The sequence below is a fragment of the Armigeres subalbatus genome, chromosome 1 (assembly GCF_024139115.2).
Source record: "Armigeres subalbatus isolate Guangzhou_Male chromosome 1, GZ_Asu_2, whole genome shotgun sequence".
NCBI lineage: Eukaryota > Metazoa > Arthropoda > Insecta > Diptera > Culicidae > Armigeres > Armigeres subalbatus.
Window position 1 is genome coordinate 44,582,950 of NC_085139.1, and position 27,327 is coordinate 44,610,276.

Genomic DNA, 27,327 nt, shown 5'->3' on the forward strand with positions numbered 1-27,327 from the left:
ATCGAATTACGATTAGTCTGGAAGCTGCCGTTGCAGTGAACGGATCATCTTTAAGTTCGGAACACCCCTAGTCCGAAGTCGTTTTCTTGTGCGTGTCGCCCGAAGCCGGCCGAGGGTCATCGTCATTGTTCAAACAATCGATACCTACTGCAACAATGGGTTAGTTACGATAGTTCCTTCAAGTGTCATCGATGGCACGTGAGAGTGTGCCTTTTAGATATGTTGGCGTTGCCACTGCGTGTGACATGTGTCCAGGTTGTTGGGTTGTTAAACGTTCTAGTGATTGTCAAAGGGGGAAATAATGATCATAGTTAAAACGACCGCTTATTGTCTAACCGTTCAACTTCTCGTCACAGTGCATCAGAAGCTGAAGCGCCAAAATTCGGGTCTCCCACGGATGGAGTCCATATCTCGCTTCGGTAGCATTCCGGTGGTGGAAACTGGACTGAAAACCGCCAACACAGTTTATCAAAAGGTTAAGGTATGTGCAACGTGTGATGTGTGCAGCTATTGAATATAGCTGATTTACGGTGATATTGACGTTCTAGGAGAGCAACGGTTTGTTCAACTGGGGATTCGAAACGGCCGAGGCCATTACTTACGCTTTCGTGGACTCTTTGCGACCGGCTGCGAAGCTGATCGAAGGACCATTGCATCGTTTGGACTACTTAATGTGCAGAAGCTTAGACTTTGTCGAGCAGAAAGTTCCCTCAATGTATCTTCCTCCGGAGATGGTGAGTAGTGTGGTAAGATTCCAACGTGACAACGTGATCAACGGTTGCGGGAATTTTGATTTTAATTCCAGCTAAACTGTTTGAAGGGATAATTGATAATCGCATTTTTCTCCATCAGATGTACTGGAACACCAAGGAGTACATGTCAGATCGTTTGGTTAAACCGGTGCTCAGCCGAGCGAATTCTATGAAGCATCTCGGGCATGCAGTGCTTGAATCCCGCGTATCGAACTATGCAGCAGGACGTCTGGATGGGGCTCTGAATGTGTGCGATAAATACGTGGAACGATACCTTCCAGTAGAGCCGGAACCCTCCGCAGATCAGCCCGACTGTAAGTAGCTATTTTCTTTCTATCACGGCAAGTGCACTTGATTGTATAATAATTGTTTAGAGATGGGTTATTTTACCGTTAGCGTACTGTCGAACGCGGCTGATAGTGAGTTGTTTTTGTTTGGTCGAAATCAGCAAAAGTTGAACTTATGACATGGATGCGGTGATTGAATTTTGAGTGTATGTGCCGTGATATTGGCGTTGCTTGACACGTGTTATCGCAATAAGCTGCTCCTATGAAGTTTAATGAAAATGATAACGAGTGACTGCATAAGAATTAGATTGGAAAAGCATACGATCACATATTATACGCCACCACATCCGTAATAAATTCTGACATGAAATCTCAACCACATAAACTACGATGGACAATAAGCCTTACTAAACCTGGATACCTGGATGGCGTAGTATTACACCATTGCCGAGCGTTTATTAGAGCTCCATTTCCGTCGGTTTTGGGCGATGTTACTTAATTTTGTCCAAACGATTAGAGTTAACAGGTTGTCTTCCACCACATGTAACTAGCATGGCCATGGCCTTCTACGAAGTAACCGACCTCTACCAGTTTGCTTGTTGAATTTTTTTCGATGTTCGCACCAACTGACCAGCCCATTGAAGGCTGTCGTATATTATACAATTAACAATATGTTTTCTTTGTTCACTTATTTTTCTTTTCTGAAACTTTTGAGCTTCTTCAGTGTTTTCTGAGGTCTTCATAATAGTGACATTTGGTGAGGTGTTTAGGATATTTTTATTAATTTCCTATGATTTTTACGCGAAATTATTCTTTATTTGCACAAGAAATACGTCAACATTTCCCCGAAAAATTTGACTTTCGACTGCCTTGCCGCCATTGTGTCACTTCTCTGGACTTTCGGGAGTTTCCAAATAATCAATTACTGCGTAAGTAAGGTCAAAGAATGGCAGGGTTGTTACATTTTTTTGCGGATTTGGCATGGATTAAGCCAGTGGTCCCCAGGATGCTTACTATGAAGGGCCGCACAGACGTTTTGAGTTGTTGCAGCGGGCCGCAGTATATTTGCAAGATTTGTAGCGGACTTGACATAAGTAAATGATTTTTCGCCATATATAGCATCTTGTCGGCTCAGTTGGCAGAAAATATTCTATGCTTTTTTCCTAAATAATCAAGAGGCTAATACTGTAATTTTGATCTCATGCTTTTCATACTTGTTGTTCGTAGCAAATAAAAAAGGGATTCTTAAAAATGCTCTAAGCAGCATCCGCTCGATATTAGAAGCAAAATTCGTTTGAGTTTCTAAACAGAATACGCCTGGAATTCTGAACAGAATCCGTTTGGGATTCTAAACAGAATCCGTTTGAGATTCAAAAAAAACATTCGGGATTCGGGAATCTGAACATAATCCGATCAGGGTCAAAAACAAAAGTTTGAAAAGAAAAACAGAATCATTCTAGAATTCTAAAGAGTATCCATTCGCAAGATTCGGGGCAAAATCTTTTCGGCATTTGTATGAGATTTTCAATATAGTCCGCTTAGAATTCTGTTTGAGATTCTGAAAAAATCGATTGAAGGTTCTGAACAGAATCTGTTTGCGATTCTAACAAGAATTCGAATGGTATTCTGAACAGAATCCATTTCTGATAGTCAACGTAGTTTCTGGAGGTAATAATATACTAAATTTCAGTTCAATTTCTCCAAAACCTTACTTATTTTGAGAAATTGAAACATTCTTATTACGGAGCAGTGTATTACAACATTACTTTTACCTGTAGTTCAATCATCAGTTCCTTTAAATTTGAGATGAAATACAAATTTGCTATTATCATTACCCGGGGCAATAACATCGAAGTACATTTGCTGTCGGCCTGCACTGCCGTTCTACGCATGCTTGTACCAAATTCAAAAAACGACAAATGAGAAAATGGCATTTGAAATTAAACACTAATTTTCATTGCTGGCGTATAACCATAATGAAATATAAGATTATTACATCACAGAGCCATTCAGAAGACTTTATTTTATTGAAATCATTCTTATTTTTCACTCACAAATAGAATTTGCGATAACGATCATGAAAATAGTGTTGGGGGACAGTTATGCCGAGAAATAGAGCACTTGTTTTATGGTTTCTACTATAGATAGTGGAATATATAGATGAGCGAAGATAAATCCTCTGTCTCCAAACGAACTGTCAAACGTGTCTCCAAACGAGCATGACGTCACGATTTCAATGAAAACGTTAAGGGCTGTGACGTCATATGCGCCTGTGCACGGGCAAAAAAATCGACTCAGCCATGCTTTCGCTCATCTATAGATTCTACTATCTATAGTTTCTACGCATATCAGCCCCGTTCAATGCATGATTTCGTGAATGACTACTGCGATTGACATATGTCTCCACATGCTTTATCTATGGAAGTGAACCTACCACGTGGTTGAAGAGATTATGTTATGATTGCAAGATCTAAACAGAAAATGCTTTTTCAATGTGTGTTGTTCCATAAAATAACAGAATCCGCCATAATGATGAATTTAATCACCGCGAGACAATTATGCGCAGAAATTAAGCAATGGGACAAATAGACTTGATGTTGTTTTCAATGATTTTCCGAACAAAGTTCGAAATCTGTTAGAGTTTTCTAAAAGTATACATAAAAATAGACTGTTCTATTTTTTTTTTGTTTAAAAAAAAAACTTGTTTATTGATCCATAATTTCGTACATCAGCTTATGTTAATCCTAAAATAAATTTATAATGATTCAAACTTCTATCTTCTTCCCTTGTTTCACAAATGTATTGAAGATATTTGGTTAACATATTGACAGTTTCTATTCGATTCGTCTTACTTAAAAAAGTTAGTTCAGGAAATTTGAATGCATCATCAGTTTTGCCTCTAAGTTTTCTAGGATCTAATCTACGAATATTTGCCTGTGTATACTGCCATAATGCTCTAATTTTTGTACATTCGAATAACTTGTGATCCAGAGTCTCACTTACAGTGTTGCATTCAGCACAATACGGAGAGGAGATTCTTTTTTGGCGATACAAAATTTCCTTACATACTATCTTTTTATGAACAAAAAGGTAGCAGATTGATCTTTGAGCTGAAGGAAGATTTGACTTATTTATGTTATTGAAAATGTGTGCCCAAGAATAATTTGGAAAATCTCTTATTATTTTTGGCAATGGTAAATTATCAACGAATTTTCCGTAAATAGTGAAAGATTGCAAAGAATTATTGTTTGAAGTAGATATTTTACGTAACTCCAGTATTGGTTTATGAAGATAAGAGAAACTGGAAGGAAGATGTTTCATAGGTGTATGTCCAATAAAATCATCCATTTCCACTAATCGTCTGTCCCTTGAAAAATGAAGCTTATTTATAAACAAAGATTTACATTTAAGTTCAGGATTATGGAGATTCAAACCTCCTTTTTCTTTCGGAAGTGTTATTTCATTGAAGGCCACCGTAAGTGGATGTCCCTGCCAAATAAATTGACGAACAAGTTGAACTATTTTTTTACAAGTATTTGCTAACATTGGTAAGATGGATCCAAAATACCATATTTTTGATAACGCATATGTATTGACGAAAATGACTTTTTGTATTAAATTCAGCTGCCTTGTTTTGTTCATCCACAAAAGCCTTGATAGTTTTGTAATAGCTATTTTCCAATTGTTTTCTATAATGCTTTCTATTGAGTTATTAAATATTATTCCTAGAATTTTCACTTCATTTGTTATGCCCAGCCAATTTGGAATACTCTCTGTACTTTCTTCTCCTATTCTAATACAGCTTGTTTTAGATAAATTAAGTTTGGCTCCAGATGTGATGAAGAACCGATCAAAAATATTTTTTATTTCAATTAAGTTTGAAAGATCCTCGATTATTATGGATATATCATCTGCATATGCGCAGACAACATCAAAATCACCATTGCAAACACGCTTCAAACTTTGTATAAGTGGTTCTAAATATAAAACGAATAGAAGCATACTTATCGGGTCTCCTTGTTTGATAGAACACCCTAATCTAATGTCTTCGGTTAAGTGACCATTTACTAGAACTTTTGAATAAGAATGAGAAAATATTGTTTCCATCAAAACTATAAATTGCCTATTAATGTTCATTTTATCAAGAGTCGCAAACAAAAATTTGTGATTTACACGGTCAAATGCATGTTCAAGATCAAAAGAAATAAGAATTCCCTTTTTTCTTTTGTATTTGAACATTGGAATTCTGTCTCTAATTGATAAGACGGCTTCAAAAATATTATTTTTTGGATTTGAGCATTTTTGGGATGACGTGAGAAGAAAAGGCATTAATTCGTTTAATCAATTTTTCAAAATTCTAGATAATATTTTGTAGTCGAAATTTACTAACGTTATGGGCCTAATTGACTCGATGTCATCAGATTTATTCTTCCTAATTAATACGATGTAGCTTTTAACAAACTCCTCATTTATTGTTCCCTGTACAGCATCATTCAATATGCACGTGATTTCTGCACCTATTATCGGCCAGCATTTTACATAAAACTCCTTTGTTAACCCATCAAGTCCTGGTGACTTTTTGGACGCACTAGAGCAAATTGATCGAAAACATTCATCTATAGATTCTACCAATGAATTGTTGATGGCACAGTCGTTTGGAATTGTTTTCTGTGGTAAGAATTCTAAGTCATATTGTCTATCAGTATCCTGAAACAAATTTCGAAAATAATCGAATATTTCAAATTGAATTTGAGATGTATCCTCGATTATTGTATTGTTTTTAATCAATTTATCAAATCTTGATTTTTGCCTCTTTTGAAATTTTTGACCTATTTGAAAAGTACTCACTTCTTCGCCTTGAATATATGTTTCGTTACACTTTTTAAAAAGATAAGAAAATTTTCTCTGATGCACTAGCATTTTCGCTTTTATTTTATTAATGTTTTCCGTTTGTGTCACATTATTCCTGAAATCATCATAACATCTGTTGAGACAAAAGTAGTAGTATTCCATCGTGTCATGGAAAACTTTATACTTTAGTTTTGACTTCCACTTCAAAAAGATATCAATTTTTGTTTTGCAAAAGAAGTCCACCAGTTCATCCAAGTTGTGTGAAAACGTCGACGGCTTGTCCAATAAATCCATTTTATTTGTAACTCAGCTAAAACTTCATCATCTAAGAATTCAGCTTTACATGTCCATATTCCTCTACCATCTGCTTTGGTACATTTTGGCAGCTTTAAACGTGCAATACTAGCTTTATGGTCAGTAAAACAGTTAATTTGTAAATGCGCATCAACAATTTTGTCTTTTAGAGTTTGATCAACATAAATCCTATCAATTCTGGACCCTGAATTAGATCTTATGAATGAGTAGTCAGTTCGGTTTTTATGAATGAATTCCAAGGGGTGGGACGCTGAGCACAATGTGCCAAGCACACTTTTTTACCGTGTGTTGGAACACTGTTAATCAACAATGAACAATCAATTCACAATGTGGCACACTGAGGCACACTTTTGACATTGACATTTGCAGAATGTCAAAAACCGGCAACCTTGCCAATTATTTGCATTATTTTCCCGCTTTTTCCGAAACATTTGAAAAAACTACCCCGTTGTTGTTTTTTAGTCATGCAAAATTCAGCTAAATACCTAGATTTTCAGTACGAATATTTTGTTCTTTTGTGAGAAACGGATGCAAGCTAAATTTGTTCAGACTGCTCATGTGAATCGCAAAAAAAAATGAAATTAAAAACAAATATCTAGTATGAGCTTGCGTTGACGTGAGAAGGAGAAGGAGTAGCTATTTTGTTCACTTGCTCAAGTGTAGAAAAAACAATTAACTAACCACTGTTTGATCATGTGAAAAGCATATATTTTCTTCCGTCTCTGAAATCAAATCCATCAAATTTTTCTTGTAGTTCATTGGGATTTCTTTACGGAAAATTTCTTATCCCTAGAAAATTCCCGTACTGGCCCGCACCCTTTCGTAATTTTGAATATACTTGCCCATGCTAAGTGGTTGATGCAATATGTCCCAGTCTGATTTATAACTATTTTTAGAAGCAATGAAAGTGAAAATAGTTACAAATTAATGCAAGTACTAAGGGAAGATCAATTCAAGACAAAATTTTCAAAACGACTTATCTGCTTTTGTAAACAAAGATTCAAACGACGATTTGACGAATCTCATAGCTCTCCCACGCAAACCAACACCATCAACAGGTAGGTGAAGGTTTCCGCTACCTGTTGATGGTGTTGGTTTGCGTGGGAGAGCTATCAGTTTCGTCAAATTGTCGTTTGAATCTTTGTTTACAAAAGCAGATAAGTCGTTTTGAAAATTTTGTCTTAATTAATTACGTAACGCAAAAATTGACCTTTTGAACCCCCCTCCTATGACACTCATTTTGTATGAAGCATCTGAAAATTTGCTATTGATCGTCACACTTCAGGCAACTTCTCTCCCCCTCTAAGCGTTACATAGTTTATGGATGATCGCAAATGGATTATGCCGGTCGTTTTTGAATATAGTCAATAAACGAAGGAAATGGCACTGTTTTTTCCAAGCTGAAAAGCTCCAATGGAATCGACACATCCCGCGCAAAACATGGCGTATATTGAGTGGATTCGTCTTTCGTACGGATTGTGTCGTCTTTTTCGTGATCCCTCCGGATCTTTGTGTCGTTTCCTTTGCCAGCTCGGTTAATCGATCAAAATCAAAAATGCTCTTGTTTGACAGAAGTCATAATGTTTACGCTAGAACAGTGCTGCCAATTTTTATCGGTTTTCAGTACTTCTGTCAAACACATAACGTGGCACATTATGGCACACCGTGGCACAAATATTTAAGTGAACACAATTTAAATTGTGCTCAGCGTCCCACCCCTTGATAAATTCCATGTTGTATCAGTGAGTCTAGTATTTTGGATCAGATTCCTGAGTTGAGGACTAACACCATATCCACTTGTTGAGTCTTTCGTAGATAAAATTGAATTGAAATCGCCTCCCACAATTAAAGAGTCACAAGGCCTATTAAGATAGTATGGCAAGATCAATCTAAAAAAATCTTCTCTCTCTTTCCGCTTTTGACTACCAGACGGGGCATAAATTGAGCACACTAGAACATTGTTTTCAAGCAATACAGATGTTATACGCGTATCGAGACTCTTGTCAATGGCTTTGAATCTGATGTTCTCTTTAAGCATTATGGCAGTACCACGTCGCAAATGATCGATATTGTATATAGCTTTGTATCCATGGAAATCGAAATGTTGTCCGTGTACCTCTTGCAATAGGATTATGTCTAAATTCATCAAACTCGCGAATGATCTGAAAGCATGAATCTTTGTCTGATTGGAAAAAGCGTTCAAATTTATGCTTCCAATGGTGTACGTCAAATAATCCATTACTACAACAATTAAAAAGGAAAGTCTAGAAGAGAACATGTAAAGACATCTACTTGTTTTTGCGAGATCGTCTAGGTATCACTCTGTCTTCGTCAGTTGTGTCAGTTTCGGGTCTTTTGTGTTTTACACTTTTGTTAGTCATACTAGTACTAGGTTTAGGGTCGTTTTTCAGGTTAGTTGTGTTAGTTCGAATGCCCGTATCATCAGAGTCTACCTCAGAATCCATCTCCATCTCGTTATTAGCGTTCTTGTGTGTTAGTGTCAATTTGTCAACCGTTGATAGTGTATTATCACTCTTTTGTCCACACATCGATAATTGCTGCGCATGTTGTTCATTTTGTTTAGACTCACACATCTCTGATGGCTGTGAGTGCTGTTGAGTTCTATTCTCCTCATCTGTGGTCATCGTGTTACTACAAGCCGCTTGTACAATCTTCCCACCATTTTCCAAATTCTGGTTGATAGTTGTTGGTTCATCTTCCATCCTTTCATGGTATTTGTTCTGCTCCCCAGGTTTCCCTACCGTTTCCGCATATGACGATCTTGCCCTTTCCATCCTATCATTGACCGTTGAGTCCCGTACTCCAAGAATCATCTTGTTCTCCATACATCCTCGACCACGATGCGCCTTGTAACCACAATGCCGACACGTGGGAATTTGATTTTTGTAAGTAACATAAGTCTCTTCGCCATGCACAGAAATATACGATGGGATTGACTTTTGTAAACGAATTCTGATAACTCTGACCCCATTATCTTTGTTCTTGAAAAATACTTTGTCATGCCATTTGAACTCACGGATCGATATGACTTCGCCATACTGTGCCATCCAATCTTCGATTATCTTGTTGTCCATTCTTGGTGGTAGATCGTGGATTTTTACATCTGTCCCTCCGTCATCCATGCTCAACGCAATCTGATATTTCTTCTTTTCGACTTCGATGAATTGTTTCCGATCATACTTGTTAACAGTGTTTATGGCCAACTCCATTGTGGCACATTCAACAATGAGTGCAAACTTCGCATTGCTTAATTGTATCGAATCGACATCATCGTAACCCAGATTTAACTTCTGATGAACGAAGAGATGAGCCTCTTCAATGTGTGTTGTTCCATAAAATAACAGAATCCGCCATAATGATGAATTTAATCACCGCGAGACAATTATGCGCAGAAATTAAGCAATGGGACAAATAGACTTGATGTTGTTTTCAATGATTTTCCGAACAAAGTTCGAAATCTGTTAGAGTTTTCTAAAAGTATACATAAAAATAGACTGTTCTATGGTGAAAAGTCAAAATCCACAAAAACTAACATGGGACAACTATGCGTAGAAGGGCAGTGCATATCATCCATGTATGAAGTTATGAATTTTATGAACCGTAATGATAAAACTATTCTAAATTTATCCAGTACTAGCTTTATGTACCCGGCCTTGCTCGGAATTGCCAGTTTGGTTTTCAGTTTTTTCACAATCAGAAAAAGATAAAACCAATTGGTCAACAGAGTAATTGTGTTAACTTATTGATACTTCATCATTTGAATTAAAGAAGGCTTTTGGAAACATTGACTGATCTTGAAAAAGGGATCGTTGGCTTGAATAGGCTTATTCCGGGCAAACGTCAATTGCTAAAGAAGGAAAAACATTCACCGATGCTTTATCCTGGCAAACGCCCATTTTTAAAGAAGAGATCACACTCACCATTGCCTTATTCCGGGCAAATGCCTACTTTTAAAGAAGTAATCACATCCACCATCCAGAAGGAAACACATTTATCATTGCTTTTCACTGGGCAAGCCATGATTCCGATGAAGGGTAACAATTATCATTGCTACTAGCTTTATGTACCCGGCCTTGCTCGGAATTGCCAGTTTGGTTTTCAGTTTTTAACAATCAGAAAAAGATAAAACCAATTGGTCAACAGAGTAATTGTGTTAACTTATTGATACTTCATCATTTGAATTAAAGAAGGCTTTTGGAAACATTGACTGATCTTGAAAAAGGGATCGTTGGCTTGAATAGGCTTATTCCGGGCAAACGTCAATTGCTAAAGAAGGAAAAACATTCACCGATGCTTTATCCCGGGCAAACGCCCATTTTTAAAGAAGGGATCACACTCACCATTGACTTATTCCGGGCAAATGCCTACTTTTAAAGAAGCAATCACATCCACCATTCAGAAGGAAACACATTAATCATTGCTTTTCACTGGGCAAGCCATGATTCCGATGAAGAGTAACAATTATCATTGCTATATACCCAGCAAATGTATGCTTTCTATGGATATGTCTTTCTAGGGATATGTCATTTTCAGGGAAATGCCATATTCTGGAATATGTGTATCGGTAAGAATCATTTTTGGGAAATATCATTTTCGTTGAAGTCATTTTTGGGGAAATGTTATTACCGGGAAAATGTTATGTTCGAGGATTTGCTATTTTTGAGAAATTCGGGAAATTTATTTTTGGATGATTGTACAATGTGAAAGAACCTCGAATGAACTAAATAGGAGGGATTTTAAATTAAGTTATTTTCCAAACAATATACAACCCCAATAACCTCCCGCATTCCAAAAGTTTCTCCCAGCCTCTCTATAATAGTTTTGGGCAGAGAATACGTGTTTACAAATTTGGTTTGAATTGACCCATGCGGTGAAAAGTTATACAAAACTGTTCGTTTCATAAATATAACCTCTCATTCATCTATGACACTCCTATCCAGTCTGATATAGTCTTCCTTAAACCGAAAATATGGGTTCTAAATTTGGTGGACATCAATAAATGGTTTCAAAAGTTATGCTGAATTGATCGATAACTAAACAATACCCCTTTCTCACACCATCCCTATTTTAAAATGACCTACCCTCATGCACTAAAGTTGTTTCCTTAGGACATACAAAATTTGGTAAAAATCGGCCAAGGGGTTCAAAAGGTACACTGAGTTGATCAATAACTTAGCGATACACCTCCCCCCATACCCTCCCCCTTTTTCCATAAAGCATCTCTAACCCCCTTATCGTCATCTCCTAAAGATAAAGAATGTGTGTTCCAAATTTGGTAGAAATCGGCCAAGGGGTTCAAAAGGTACACTGAGTTGATCAATAACTTAGCGATACACCTCCCCCCACACCCTCCCCCTTTTCCAAAGAGCATCCTCCTATCGTCATCTCTTAAAGATAAAGAATGTGTGTTCCAAATTTGGTAGAAATCGGCCAAGGGGTTCAAAAGGTACACTGAGTTGATCAATAACTTAGCGATCCCCCTCCCCCCATACCCTCCCTCTTTTCCAAAGAGCATCCCTAGCCCCCCTATCGTCATCTCCTGAAGATAAAGAATGTGTGTTCCAAATTTGGTAGAAATCGGTCAAGGGGTTTAAAAGGTACACTGAGTTGATCAAAAACTTATCGATACCCCTCCCCCCACACCCTCCCCCTTTTTCCAAAAAGCATCCCTAACCCCACTATCGTCATCTCCTAAAGAAAAAAATGTGTGTTCCAAATTTGGTAGAAATCGGCCAAGGGGTTCAAAAGGTACACTGAGTTGATCAATAACTTAGCGATACCCCTCCCCCCACACCCTCCCCCTTTTTCCAAAGAGCATCCCTAACGTCGTCTCCTTAAGATGAAGAATGTGTGTTCCAAATTTGGTAGAAATCGGCCAAGGGGTTCAAAAGGTACACTGAGTTGATCAATAACTTAGCGATACCCCTCCCCCCACACCCACCCCTTTTTCCAAAAAGCATCCCTAACCCCACTATCGTCATCTCCTAAAGAAAAAAATGTGTGTTCCAAATTTGGTAGAAATCGGCCAAGGGGTTCAAAAGGTACACTGAGTTGATCAATAACTTAGCGATACCCCTCCCCTCACACCCTCCCCCTTTTTCCAAATAGCATCCCTAACGTCGTCTCCTTAAGATGAAGAATGTGTGTTCCAAATTTAGTAGAAAACGGCCAAGGGATTCAAAGGTACACTGAGTTGATCAATAACTTAGCGATACCCTATCCCCACACCTCCCCTTTTTCCAAAGAGCATCCCTAACCCCCCTATCGTCATCTTTTAAAGATAAAAAATGTGTGTTCCAAATTTGGTAGAAATCGGCCAAGGGATTCAAAAGGTACACTGAGTTGATCAATAACTTAGCAATACCCCTCCCCACACACCCTCCCTCTTTTCCATAGAGCATCCCTAACCCCCCTATCGTCATCTACTAAAGATAAAAAATGTGTGTTCCAAATTTTGTAGAAATCGGCCAAGGGGTTCAAAAGGTGCACTGAGTTGATCAATAACTTAGCAATACCCTCCCCACACCCTCCTCCTTTTCAAATAGTATCCCTAACCCCCTAACGTCGTCTCCTTAAGATGAAGAATGTGTGTTCCAAATTTGGTAGAAATCGGCCAAGGGGTTCAAAAGGTACACTGAGTTGATCAATAACTTAGCGATCCCCCTCCCCCCACACCCTCCCTCTTTTCCAAAGAGCATCCCTAACCCCCCTATCGTCATCTCCTGAAGATAAAGAATGTGTGTTCCAAATTTGGTAGAAATCGGTCAAGGGGTTCAAAAGGTACACTGAGTTGATCAAAAACTTAGCGATACCCCTCCCCCCACACCCTCCCCCTTTTTCCAAAAAGCATCCCTAACCCCACTATCGTCATCTCCTAAAGAAAAAAATGTGTGTTCCAAATTTGGTAGAAATCGGCCAAGGGGTTCAAAAGGTACACTGAGTTGATCAATAACTTAGCGATACCCCTCCCCCCACACCCTCCCCCTTTTTCCAAATAGCATCCCTAACGTCGTCTCCTTAAGATGAAGAATGTGTGTTCCAAATTTGGTAGAAATCGGCCAAGGGGTACAAAAGGTACACTGAGTTGATCAATAACTTAGTGATCCCCCTCCCCCCACACCCTCCCTCTTTTCCAAAGAGCATCCCTAACCCCCCTATCGTAATCTCCTGAAGATAAAGAATGTGTGTTTCAAATTTGGTAGAAATCGGCCAAGGGGTTCAAAAGGTACACTGAGTTGATCAATAACTTAGCGATACCCCTCCCCCCACACCCTCCCCCTTTTTCCAAAAAGCATCCCTAACCCCACTATCGTCATCTCCTAAAGAAAAAAATGTGTGTTCCAAATTTGGTAGAAATCGGCCAAGGGGTTCAAAAGGTACACTGAGTTGATCAATAACATAGCGATACCCCTCCCCCCACACCCTCCCCCTTTTTTCAAATAGCATCCCTAACGTCGTCTCCTTAAGATGAAGAATGTGTGTTCCAAATTTGGTAGAAATCGGCCAAGGGGTTCAAAAGGTACACTAAGATGATCAATAACTTAGCGATACCCCTCCCCCACACCCTCCCCCTTTTTCCAAATATCATACCTAACCCCCCTATCGTCATCTCCTAAAGATAAAAAATGTGTGTTCCAAATTTGGTAGAAATCGGCCAAGGGATTCAAAAGGTACACTGAGTTGATCAATAACTTAGCGTACCACTCCCCACACCCTCCCCCTTTTTCCAAATAGCATCCTTACGTCGTCTCCTTAAGATGAAGAATGTGTGTTCCAAATTTAGTAGAAAACGGCCAAGGGATTCAAAAGGTACACTGAGTTGATCAATAACTTAGCGATACACCTCCCCACACCCTCCCCTTTTCCAAGGAGCATCCCCTATCGTCATCTCTTAAAGATAAAGAATGTGTGTTCCAAATTTGGTAGAAATCGGCCAAGGGGTTCAAAAGGTACACTGAGTTGATCAATAACTTAGCGATCCCTCCCCCACACCCTCCCTCCTTTTTCCAAAGGGGTTCAAAAGGTACACTGAGTTGATCAATAACTTAGCGATACCCCTCCCTCCACACCCTCCCCCTTTTTCCAAATAGCATCCCTAACGTCGTCTCCTTAAAATGAAGAATGTGTTCCAAATTTAGTAGAAAACGGCCAAGGATTCAAAAGGTACACTGAGTTGATCAATAACTTAGCAATACCCTCCCCACACACCTCCCTCTTTTCCATAGAGCATCCCTAACCGCCCTATCGTCATCTCCTAAAGATAAAATGTGTACCAAATTTGGTAGAAATCGGCCAAGGGGTTCAAAAGGTACACTGAGTTGATCAATAACTTATCGATACCCTCCCCACACCCTCCCCTTTTTCCAAAAAGCATCACTAACCCCACTATCGTCATCTCCTAAAGAAAAAATGTGTGTTCCAAATTTGGTAGAAATCGGCCAAAGGTACACTGAGTTGATCAATAACTTAGCGATACCTCCCCTCACACCTCCCCTTTTTCCAAATAGCATCCCTAACGTCGTCTCCTTAAGATGAAGAATGTGTGTTCCAAATTTAGTAGAAAACGGCCAAGGGATTCAAAAGGTACACTGAGTTGATCAATAACTTAGCGATACCCCTATCCCCACACCCTCCCCCTTTTTCCAGAGAGCATCCCTAACCCCCTATCGTCATCTTTAAAGATAAAAATGTGTGTTCCAAATTTGGTAGAAATCGGCCAAAGGGATTCAAAAGGTACACTGAGTTGATCAATAACTTAGCAATACCCTCCCCACACACCCTCCCTCTTTCCATAGAGCATCCTAACCACCCTATCGTCATCTCCTAAAGTTAAAAGAATGTGTGTACCAAATTTGGTAGAAATCGGCCAAGGGTTCAAAAGGTACACTGAGTTGATCAATAACTTAGCAATACCCTCCCCCACACCCTCCTCCTTTTTCAAATAGTATCCCCTAACCCTCCTATCGTCGTCTCCTCAAGATGAAGAATGTGTGTTCCAAATTTGGTAGAAATCGGCCAAGGGGTTCAAAAGGTACACTGAGTTGATCAATAACTTAGCAATACTCCTCCCCTCACACCCTCCCTCTTTTCCAAAGAGCATCCCTAACCCCCCTATCGTCGTCTTCTTAAGATGAAGAATGTGTGTTCCAAATTTGGTAGAAATCGGCCAAGGGGTTCAAAGAGTACACTGAGTAGATCAATAACTTAGCAATACCCCTCCCCACACCCTCCCCTTTTTCAAAGAGCATCCCTTACCCATTATCGTCATCTCCTAAAGATAAAGAATGTGTGTTCCAAATTTGGTAGAAATCGGCCAAGGGGTTCAAAAGGTACACTGAGTTGATCAATAACTTAGCAATACCCCTCCCCCCACACCCTCCCCCTTTTTCCAAATAGCATCCCTAACCCCCCTATCGTCATCTCCTAAAGATAAAGAATGTGTGTTCCAAATTTGGTAGAAATCGGCCAAGGGGTTCAAAAGGTACACTGAGTTGATCAATAACTTAGCAATACCCCTCCCCCCACACCCTCCCTCTTTTCCAAAGAGCATCCCTAACCCCCCTATCGTCGTCTCCTTAAGATGAAGAATGTGTGTTCCAAATTTGGTCTAAATCGGTCAATGGGTTCAGAAGTTATGCTGGAACATACATACAAACATACATACAAACATACAAACATTGAGTTTTATATATATATATATATAATATATATATAATAAGAAGAAAGAAGATAGATAGATAGATAGATAGATAGATAGATAGATAGATTTTGCGCTCGATAATGGCGGCGTGAGTTACCTTGATTTGACATCCAAGAGGTAGAAAATATTTACATATTTTAATCAACGTAGGCTTTGATTCATTAAAGAATACTGGCACTCATAAGAATTCTTGAAAACAAACAAACGTCAAAATGTTATGGAAACTCATATGTGAATATGTACGTTATGTGGAAGATATTGGTTTTGAAAAATGTATTGGGTAACCACTTTCCTTCGATGGGACTCGAACCCATGACCCTACAGTAGGGTAGGGTCATGGGTTCGAGTCCCATCGAAGGAAAAGTGGTTACCTCAATACATTTTCAAAACCAATATCTTCCATATAACGCATATTCACATATGAGTTTCATAACATTGTAAATTAACGTCCAAGTCGGGTGGTTTAATCCCGGAAATAGGCAATTAACTTTGATTGAACCGAAACGTCAAAAGTTTTCCTTGATTACCATTTTCTTATTTCCTTAATTCTATTTTTCCAATAACATAAAATTTATAATTCTGTTTTTAGGTGGGTTCAAAATTACAACATATTAAGCTATATCAACGAAAAAAATGTGTGGCGTCATATTACAGCGGACTGTGAAAGCTGCTGATTGATGCTCCTGAGTGGAGATAATACTTAGTAAACCTCAAAACTTCACAAATGATCCACATAAAGAAATCAGTGGGATTGTATCGCACTACACTGAAAACCAAAACTACCCAAAAGTGGGTTGTTTGCACTCAAAACCGTGGTTTGGGCCAATAACCCAAATTTGAGTAAAATGGCTTTTCTGGCACTAGGTAGTTTGCCTTTAATCCAATGTAAACAATTTACCCAAAGCTGAGTTTAATTTATCCAAAGCGGACCTTGATCAACCCAAAATAGAGAATATTGAATTTACTCAAATTTGGGTTATTGGGCTGAGCAACCTCGGTGAGGTGTTTGCATCTTGCTCTAGTTTTGATAGCAATCATGGGAAAGAAAGGGAAAACTACCCAAATTTGGGTAATTTTTTTCTGCGATATTCTCAATAGTGCGTATATTGAACTCAAAGTTTGGGTTGATTTATCTGTCCGTGTACATTATAGCAGAGAAATGGGCGTCATTGTTGGAGACGATATGATCGATCGAGTCGAATAGTCTATCCCCGCAGAAGTTTATGAAGATTCTGAGATGTGGAGGTCTTGCAGTGATTGACATTATCCTGGCCCTCTCCAGTATTTTAAGGATACGTTGGGTTGGCATGCAATATGAAGATGAATATTCATGTTTTGACTAGTTGGCTGTAGGAAACGACATTTGCTACTGGATTTGTGCAGCGCTTTTGCATTATATTCAGCCGATTGCGTCGGGTTTTTCTTGCTAGTAAACTGATTATTATAGTGAACATGACATGGGTGATTCTGGCATTCCATGTTTTCTGATTGCTATATTTCGGCAACACCTATTACACAGTTGTAAAACAACCAAATTTCTTGATTTTCAGAATATAGTATCTAGGAAGTAATGTAACTATGTTATGAAGTACGCGTACGTAAATAGTTGTAGCTTCTCAAATATGGATTATTTTGAGTTATATGTCTGTAATTGAATATCGTTGCCTTCATCGGTTAAGCTTCAGTAATCCTGGAATACATAGAATTATTGATGAGAATTTTTTTTAAAGAGACTTTTTATTAGGCACCGATTTAAACACCATTTACGTAAAATGACATTTGTTTATAAATACACAAAAAATTATCAAGGCAGACTAGATGAGTTCAATGTTTTCTACCTCTTGAATGTCAAATCGAGAGTAACTCACGCCGCCATTATCGAGCGCAAGGGGGTCCGTAGAGTAGTGTTCTACACGTCTGACTCTAAATCAGATGGTCATGGGTTCGATTCCCACCCCCTCCACACCCTTTAATATAAAGGGATTAAAGTCTATATGACTATAAACGAATAGAAAAAAGTCTTCGGACGTAAAATCAAACAAATACTTACCACTGTAAGACACATTTAAGTAACATGTTGTCATGTCGATAAAGAAGAGCTCATGCAATGATTGTAAACTCCACCGGAGTATAAAAGTAGAGATAGGTGGACATATGGCCTGCGATGCCGGTCCAATTAATTAGGTGGGTGTGTGCACAAAAGCAACACCCAAAACAGAAATAAGAAGAAGAAGAAGATTATCGAGCGCAAAATACTGGTAGTGATGTGAACTTGACAGGTTCCCGAAAACACCGAGATATTGGGAATGATAAAAGACTTTTTCTATAACATAATGCTTATCAATGGGCCACGTATAGTGTATTCTCAGAAAAACTTTGCGGGCCGCAGGAAAAGGCTTAAAGAGCCGCATGCGGCCCGCGGGCCGCACTTTGGTGATCACTGGATTAAGCTTTAGGTGAAAATTTAATAAATAGAATGCTAGATCTAAGGATGTTTGTAAACTAGTGTTGTATTTCTTGATAGGCTTTATTATCATTAGCAAATGTTGTTGAGAACAAAACTTACGTTTAAAGGCTATTAACATTATTCTTTGCATATGTCCAAGTCCTTATTGGATGGTATTATACACTTAAGTAAGGTGACCAGACGTCACAGTCCCGGGACGGGACAGTCCCGCATTTTCGCCATTTGTCCCGCGCTGAAAAGAGTCCAGCGTTTCACTTATTTCAAGATAATGTCCCGCGAAATAAAGAAATATTTAATAAATAGCAGTAATTTAGTAAACGTTCTTCAAGAACTTATAAGATTTTGAAAATCATAAATATAACAGCCCTGTTTGTCTGTCCGGTGACTAGCTAACCAGACGCAGCACGCGGAGAAATTCTCACAAAAATAACCGGCACCGGCACCGGGGAATTGAAGTGTTAAATTTCCCGGTCCGGTCTAGGCAATTTTCGGATTGGAGATTGTCTCGACTTCCCTGGGCATAAAAGTATCATCGTGTTAGCCTCATGATATACGAATGCAAAAATGGTAACCTGGCTTAGAAACCTCGCAGTTAATAACTGTGGAAGTGCTTAATGAAAACTAAGCTGCGAGGCGGCTCTGTCCCAGTGTGGGGATGTAATGCCAATAAGAAGAAGAAGAACACTTCAATTCTTTTTTACAATCAGATGCAGAAATCAAAACCAGGGACAACCTTAGACAACCAGATACAGCATTTGATGAAAAAATCACAGACAACAGACGTTGAAAATTTTATTTTATATTTAAAAAAATACACTTGCCACGGGCGCTACTGCGTCCACAAATAAACTAGTTTATTATATTGATTAATGATTTTCGAATTTCGTCACATACAAAGCATCGCTCCGGAGGCTTTTTTTAGCTCTTCCTTACTCTGTTTGTTACTAATGATAATTTTATTTAAGATGTAAGAAATATAATTTGGACGCAGAAAAGAGGTTTCCCCAAGGGTTTCTCATATTGTCATCAACGTCATTTGTATCTTTCCGTCTCCTACAAAATTATAACTATGGTAGTGCAACGCCGAGCGGCAGCACAAGCACTCACTTAAAACACGTGTTTGTTGGTTTTCAATTTTATTTCGTCCTAAACTCTAGCGAGTTTGAGGAATTTTGACAAGCCTGCTTTGGTGTATTCTAGTGATCCTAGTCAAATCCTCATGGACACGAGAACGAGGAAAGATGTTCAATTGGATACCTACTAAAAGAGCTATAATAAGTGAAATGGAAGATTTGAACGTGCTATTGAGAATTAGCCTGCTCACGTTAAAATTCGGACACCTATCATCCAATGCGATTTTTTAAAATTTTCTCAAACCACTGAGGCTCTGTCTCATTTGGAGAATTAAACTGAAATTAAACTTAAAAGTGACATTTCAATAATTATCAAATAACCCTGCTCGCAGCCCAGTCCCAAAAACCTCTACATACAAATTTTCACGCCGATCGGCTCAGCAGTCTATAAGGGTCAGACAGACACACTGAAAATATTATACACGCTCATACAACTGGTTACACACGTGAATCTTCACTAGTTGAATTCCATACTCAATTAACGTGTAATTCCAGTTGCAAATGTCAAAAATTCGAAAATTCAAAACGATTGTTTCATTTGAACTTCTAGAAGAATAAACATGGAAAACACGTTAAATCATTATGGATTGCTTTTGTGGGAGACGTCAAAAATGGGTACCGTGCCTTATTTCATCTGCTCCTAAATGTAAACTAGTATCGATTCTGTATTATTTCCGATGAGTTTAACGTGGATTGTTTGTGGAAATGAAATATAATGAAACACGTTAGATGCACATGAGAAGAAGCATTCAAACTAACGTGGTTTACTAGTGAAACTAGTGGGTAATAAAACACGTTAGATCTACGTTTAAAAGAACATAGGATAAGCGTGTTGATTATTTTCAGTGCAGAAATTTATACAGTCTAAGACTAGAAGATGAAGCTTATTGTAGCACCAATTTTTTTAGCTGGATACTCTCTATGAACTTGTTTTGTAAAATCACACGATGGAAGTCGTGTTTTCGGCTCGATAAGGAAGTGGCCATTTTTCTCTCGTAGATATCTCCGGAGCCATGGTCACTTTCTAAACTATGATCAATGTCCCAAAAACTGTATGAATTTTATGATCGATTGTAGAAAAAAAACAAATTTCGATGCAAGACAGCTGAGAATTATCGTTTTGAATATTTAGTTTTCCATGAAATTGGGGGTCAGGCACGTAAGTTTTAATCTCATTATTTCTGATCAAAGCCTCAGAAATTTTCTTGGAACTGTCTGTATAATTTGATTTTATGGTATACCTAGCCATTACAGTGTGTGCAAAATGCTGTATTAAACGTTCAGCTGTTGTAAGTGGAATGCCAGTTTCCTTTCAAACCCACGACTGATAACTACTACGTATAACTATACAGTCACCGCTGCACATCTCGATATTGAAGGAGAGATAGGGAATAAGGAGAGATCGAGAAATGGAAGGAAAATTGAAATGGATAATAGATCCAAAAAGCTCGTTGCTATGAAAAACGGCAACAAAACAAATGCCATTTCTTGTTATTGATCTGTTTGGTATTGTCCAAAGATGGTCTAGTAGTCTAATAATTTGAACATATCGACATAAGTGTGTTTATTCTACGAGTGGAGTGACGTGAGATTTCTCGAATGACGTGAGAAGAGTCGTATTCTCCAATTTAAATAACATGGTGACCTCACGTGAGAATAGGTAAAAACGACTCACCTCACGTCACTCTACTTGTAGATGTAGGATAAGCCTAAAGGAGAGTGAATCCAGAGCAAAATATGATCAGGGGTCTATAACATAATCGAAATTTTACTAATAATATTAGTAGAGTAGCTTGTAAGGGTCGTACACTTATCACGTAAGCAATTTTTCTGGGTTTTCGAACCCCCTTTCCCCCGTAAGATTTTTTTCATACAAATGAATTTTTATTTATATGGAGCGTAAGATATTGACCGCCCCCCCCCCCTAAAGGGCTTACGTAATATGTGTACGGCCCCTAACTTGTATTTTTCCGTTGCATAATGAATCTACAAGTATCTATTCACAAGTCTAATATTACAAGTAAAGAGCACTAATAATATTAGCAGAATTTACAAGTAACTGTTGCATAAAGAAAATACAAGTACAAATTATTAGCGTTGGCTTGTAGTTTCTTTTACAAGTATGAATGGTCTTGTAATTTAATTTACAAGTAGCTTTTATTTTATTATTTCAGCTGGGCAAAGTAAATATACATCATTTTATTGTTTTTAACGACTTAGAGAAAGAAACTATTATTCAAAGTGCTTTAAACTACCATACATTGAAATACTATGCACTAAGAAAAAAAAATCGCGTTCCAATACATAACTGAGAATTATGAAATTTTTCAAATAACTCTGGAGAAAGCGGAAATACTTTAAGTGCTAACATCAAGTATTCAAATGGTGGGGCGTCAACTATTCAAAAGTGGGTTGTTATCGCTTAAAACCGTACTTTGGCCCAATAACCCTATTTTGTGTAAAATGACTCTTCTAAAACACAATGTAGTTTACCTTAATCCACGTAAAAACATATTACCCAAAGCAGAGTTTAGTAACTTTAGTTTACCTTAAGTTGACTTTATTCAACTCGAATGTGGGTTGTTACACTCTCGGGTGGGGCCATGCACACTTAATTTTTTTTACCGAGATCTCAGCATTTTTTGTTTATTTTCCCGAGGTGGGCACCGCCGAGTTTCAGCAAACATGATTTTTGCCGAGATCTCAGTAAAAGTGACGTTTCAGTTGCTGAGATATGGTAAATATTTTGCCGAGGATCAGTAATAGACTAAATTTTATGCCGAAGTTCAGTTCAAAAATTTACTGAGCTACAGCGGTGCCCGATTTTGACGAGCTCGAGAAAGAAAAAACTTAGTCTGTGCATTCATTCATTTATTTAGTTAACATCTAAACAGATAACAGTGAATCAACAATTTGACGCCACAATGCACGGTTCGAGGCCGCATCTCTCCATCCTCGGATACGCCCTCGCTCGCCAAGTCGTTTTGCACCTGGTCTGCCCATCTCGCTCGCTGCGCTCCAGGCCGTCTCGTACCTGCCGGATTGGAAGCGAACACCATCTTTGCAGGGTTGCCGTCCGGCATTCTTGCAACATGTCCTGCACATCGTACCCTTCCGGCTTTACCTACCTTCTGGATACTGGGTTCGCCGTAGAGTTGGGCGAGCTCATGGTTCATTCTTCGCCGCCACACACCGTCTTCTTGCACCGCTAAAAATGGTCCAGCACCCGTCTCTCGAATACTCCGAGTGCTTGCAAGTCCTCCTCGAGCATTGTCCATGTTTCATGTCCGTGAGAGGACAACCGGTCTTATAAGCGTCTTGTACATGATACATTTGGTGCGGTGGCGAATCTTTTCGACGGCAGTTTCTCCTGGAGCTCGTAGTAGCCCCGACTTCCACAGATGCTGCGCCTTCGTATTTCACGACTAACATTATTATCAGCCGTTAGTAAGGATCCGAAGTAGACAAATTCATCGACTTGAAGGTATCCCCGTCTATCGTAACACTGCTTCCCAGGCGACCTCTATCGCGCTCGATTCCGTCCACAAGCATGTACTTAGTCTTCGATGCATTCACCACCAGTCCAACTTTTGTTGCTTCACGTTTCAGGCGGATGTACAGTTCTGCCACCTTTGCAAATGTTCGGCCGACAATGTCCATGTCATCCATGAAGCAAATAAATTGACTGGATCTGTTGAAAATCGTACCCGGCTGTTACACCCGGCTCTCCGCATGACACCTTCTGGCGCAATGTTGAACAACAGGCACGAAAGTCCATCACCTTGTCTTAGTTCCCGACGCGATCCGAACGAACTGGAGTGTTCGCCCGGAAATCTTCACACAGTTTTGTACACCTTCCACCGTTGCTTTGATCAGTCTGGTAGCTTCCCAGGGAACTGTTCTCGTCCATAATTTTCCATAGCTCTACGCGGTCTATACTGTCGTATTCCGCATTGAAATCAACGAACAGATGGTGCGTTGGGACCTGGTATTCACAGCATTTTTGAAGGATTTGCCGTACAGTAAGGATCTGGTCCGTTGTCGAGCGGGCGTCAACGAAGCCCGGCTTGATAACTTCCACGAACTCGTTCACTAGTGGTGACAGACGACGGAAGATGATCTGGGATATCACTTTGTGGCGGCATTAAGGATGGTGATCGCTCGAAAGTTCTCACACTCCAGCTTGTCGCCTTTCTTGTAGATGGGGCATATAACCCCTTCCTTCCACTCCTCCGGTAGCTGTTCAGTTTCCCAGATTCTGACTATCAATTTGTGCAGGTAAGTGGCCAGCTTTCCCGGGCCCATCTTGATGAGCTCAGCTTCGATACCATCCTTACCAGCGGCTTTATTGGTCTTTGGCTGTTGGATCCCTCAACATCCCTCAAGGTTGGCTGGGGCCGGCTGGTTGGCTTCCATTTGAACTGACGTAGTCATCTCCTCCGCTGCCTTGACTTTCACTGCCTGTACTCTCAGCGCCATACAAATGTTCCTCGTAGTGCTGCTTCCACCTTTCGATCACCACACGTTCGTCCGTCAAGATGCTCCCATCCTTATCCCGGCACATTTCGGCTCAGCTGTTCCATCTCCTCGCACTCCGCTTCTTCCAGGCGGCGTTTCTTCTCCTGAAAAAGGCGGGTCGGCTGTCTCCGCTTCCGTCTATAGCGTTCCACGTTCTGCCGGGTACCTTGCTGCAGCGCGACCGCCCGCGCTGCGTCCTTCTCCTCAGAATCTGTCTGCACTCTTCGTCGAACCAATCGTTCCGTCGACTTCGACCCATATACCCGACGTTGTTCTCCGCTGCGTCGTTAATGGCTGCTGACTGTATTCCAGCAGTCCTCAAGAGGGGCCCCATCGAGCTCACCCTCTTCCGGCAACGCTGCCTCGAGATGCTGCGCGTATGCAGTGGCGACATCAGGTTGCTTCAGTCGCTCTAGATCTTACCGAGGCGGTCGTCGGTACCGAACATTGTTGATGACGGATAGTTTTGGGCGCAGTTTAACCATCACCAGATAGTGGTCAGAGTCGATGTTAGCGCCACGATATGTCCTGACGTCGATAATGTCGGAGAAGTGCCGTCCATCAATCAGAACGTGGTCGATTTGTGATTCTGTCTGCGGTGGTGATCTCCAGGTGTACCGATACGGGAGGCTGTGTTGGAAGTAGGTGCTGCGAATGGCCATACTCTTGGAGGCGGCGAAATCAATTAGTCGTAGGCCGTTTTCGTTCGTCAGCCGGTGAGCGCTGAACTTTCCAATAGTCGGTCTAAACTCCTCCTCTTGGCCAAAAGCTTAGGTATTATATTGTTCGTAATGATTGGTTTTCCAGGCGGCTTATTGGGCCTGCGCAAACCTCCTGTCTCGCCGGAGGGCCGTCGTGTCAGGGCTGTTTAGCGTCCCACCTGACACCAGGACTTGGGCTTGTGCGCTTTGAGCGGCACACGGTCGCGCTGGCGGAGCCTACTTGCGGATACATGCAGCTTTCTATAGAGGTTTAACAGGGCCCACTGTCAAACCCCACCACATCCTAGGCAGGCGCCACAACTCGCAGATGGCCTGGGGCTGGGGAGCAACTTCTTGGCTTTAAAGAATTTAGGTTGATGTTACAGTAGTTTACCAACTCCAACGTACTTTCAATGTTCTGGAAGTATTTTTCATTAATTATCCTGATGGGGCAAACATTCATTCATGTGGTGATCACGATTAAATATTTTACGAAATCTAACAGTTCGGTTTTGAATATGAGTATGTCTCCCTTTATTGCAGCCCGCAATCCAACGCAACATCCGTCTGATGACTCGCACGTTATTCAAACCATCCACCGTGGCCAGCTTATCTCGCGTAAATTGAAGCGCCGACTCACATTCCGCACCCGCCAAGAACTGACAGCCCTGAAGAAACAAAGTACCGAAGCCGTGCACGTGGTATTCTACGCAGCGGAACTAATCGCCACCAATCCACGCTTGGCCATGCAGAAAAGTGTCGAACTGTGGCAGTACCTTAGTGCCGACGAGCCGGAAAATCAAGCCCGCCCCAAAACCCTCGAACAACTGGTGGTCCTGCTGACACGTGAATCCGTCCGGAAAATGGTTCATCTGATAAACTTCACCGCTGGCACCGTTACCAAGATCCCCAAGACTGTTCGTTCACAGACGCGCGAGCTGTTGCATCACATGATGTTTGCCACCAATCGGCTGATCAAGGTATGTTCTTTCGTTCTAAATAGTTTTAAAATGAAAAACTGTTTACGTAATTATCGTTACAAAAAAAATTGGAATTTCAGGCAGCGCACCTGGAAAATGCTAAGAATGCGACGATTACAGAAGCTACTGGACTGATGCACCGCATTCAGCACACATATGAAGAACTACAGAACCAAACCAATGTGACTCTGGTAAGATTTCGAAGCCACACGTTTATCAGGGCTGGATGACATAGATGGCGTTCAAAATAAGACATGATTTTATAGGGACCATATTGATGAAAATACATACTTTCACATTAAATTAAAAAAAGTGGAAGGACTACTAACAGCCAGGCTAATAACACTATTCAACAAAATAGAACAATTTTACGCTTCCATTCTCAAAGCTTACAACATCATTATCTTAAATTAATTCGGCATTATTGCCTTAATTGAACGAAGTGACTAGCCACCAGCCCTTTCCTTTATATATTACCATATTATTTGAACATATTTTTCTGCTTATTTTGACCGTTAGGAACGTTTAGCAGTCTTTCTTTCCGGTCGTTTGGAAGCAGAGAAGATCACAACGACCGACAACCCCCGGCGACGGATCCAAAACCGAGCGCACAATAATCCAATGCATGCTAGCATCAATGGCGTTTATTAGTGTGCGGACGGCCGAAGTTCTGAGCAGGCAACTACGCGAGGATCCATCCCACGAGCCCCTGCCCCTGGTGGACGGAATGCACTGGATCAATGGACGTGATTGACATATGTTATTGTACTAAACTTTGCAACGCAGGAGAATAATGTTTGGTTTAGGTATTAATGTTATTACTTGTACTTGTTAATAAACATTCCATTTCAATTAAAATTCACAAAACTTTTGTTTTTTTTTATTAATTCACTGGCTATATATTCTTGAAGTTTATCTCACTCCCATATTATTATTTTTTGATATCTTTATTGGAAAGACTTTCAACTCGAGACTGAATCATCTTCAACCTTGAGATCGGATCTATCTTAACTATCATATAACTATAACAACTTGGTATTCTATAAGCATTTCCTCAGTAATTAATTGAAAGCTTTTCTCAGCCTGCTAGTACTTTAGTGTGTATCTTGTGTGGCATACGGTAATAGAACAACAAATGTAAAGTTAAAGTAAATGTGGAATCCGTAAGGCCTCATGGATACATTATATCCAGGGTGTCGAGAACATTTTCCATGCGAAAACATCTTAGATCGAACAAGAAGTCGAACCCACCGTCCGGATTGGTATTCCAACGCTTTTGCTCTTAATGCTAATTAGAGATTACCATCGTTGCCTATCATGTTTTCGTAAGTCATTAAGAGATAACGCCTTCCTAATCTTAGCGGTTACGGTGGAAGTGTGAACTGAGAAACGGCGTACATTCTCGTGACAAACAAACCAAACAGCGAAATAGATGATTACAAGAAAACTCTTGTATTTGATTCGGTTTCAAGATAATTATTTTACTAACTATTATAATTGTATAATATTGATAGGTCTATTTTTTCGCCTTTATCATGGGTGTCCAAATGGGAGGTCCCCCGGAATCTGAGGGTCGCGTAAGATACACATTTGAAAGCAACT

The 27,327-nt window shown here is 39.8% G+C and overlaps 1 protein-coding gene across 4 annotated transcripts; it reads left to right on the forward strand.

The window, feature by feature from the left end:
• Window positions 1-26,592, forward strand: LOC134224996 (lipid storage droplets surface-binding protein 1). Of its 4 annotated transcripts, none has more exons than XM_062704739.1 (7): window positions 1-159; window positions 357-481; window positions 549-746; window positions 853-1,066; window positions 25,289-25,725; window positions 25,806-25,916; window positions 26,245-26,592. In XM_062704739.1, the coding sequence occupies exons 1-7, from the start codon at window positions 156-158 to the stop codon at window positions 26,374-26,376; spliced, it is 1,221 nt and encodes a 406-aa protein (XP_062560723.1). In that variant the 5' UTR covers window positions 1-155; the 3' UTR covers window positions 26,377-26,592. The 4 variants fall into 4 exon arrangements, with proteins under 4 accessions (XP_062560723.1, XP_062560731.1, XP_062560708.1 ...); XM_062704747.1 differs by having other exon boundaries at window positions 549-734; XM_062704724.1 differs by having other exon boundaries at window positions 43-255.
• The last annotated feature ends 735 nt before the right edge of the window (window positions 26,593-27,327 follow it).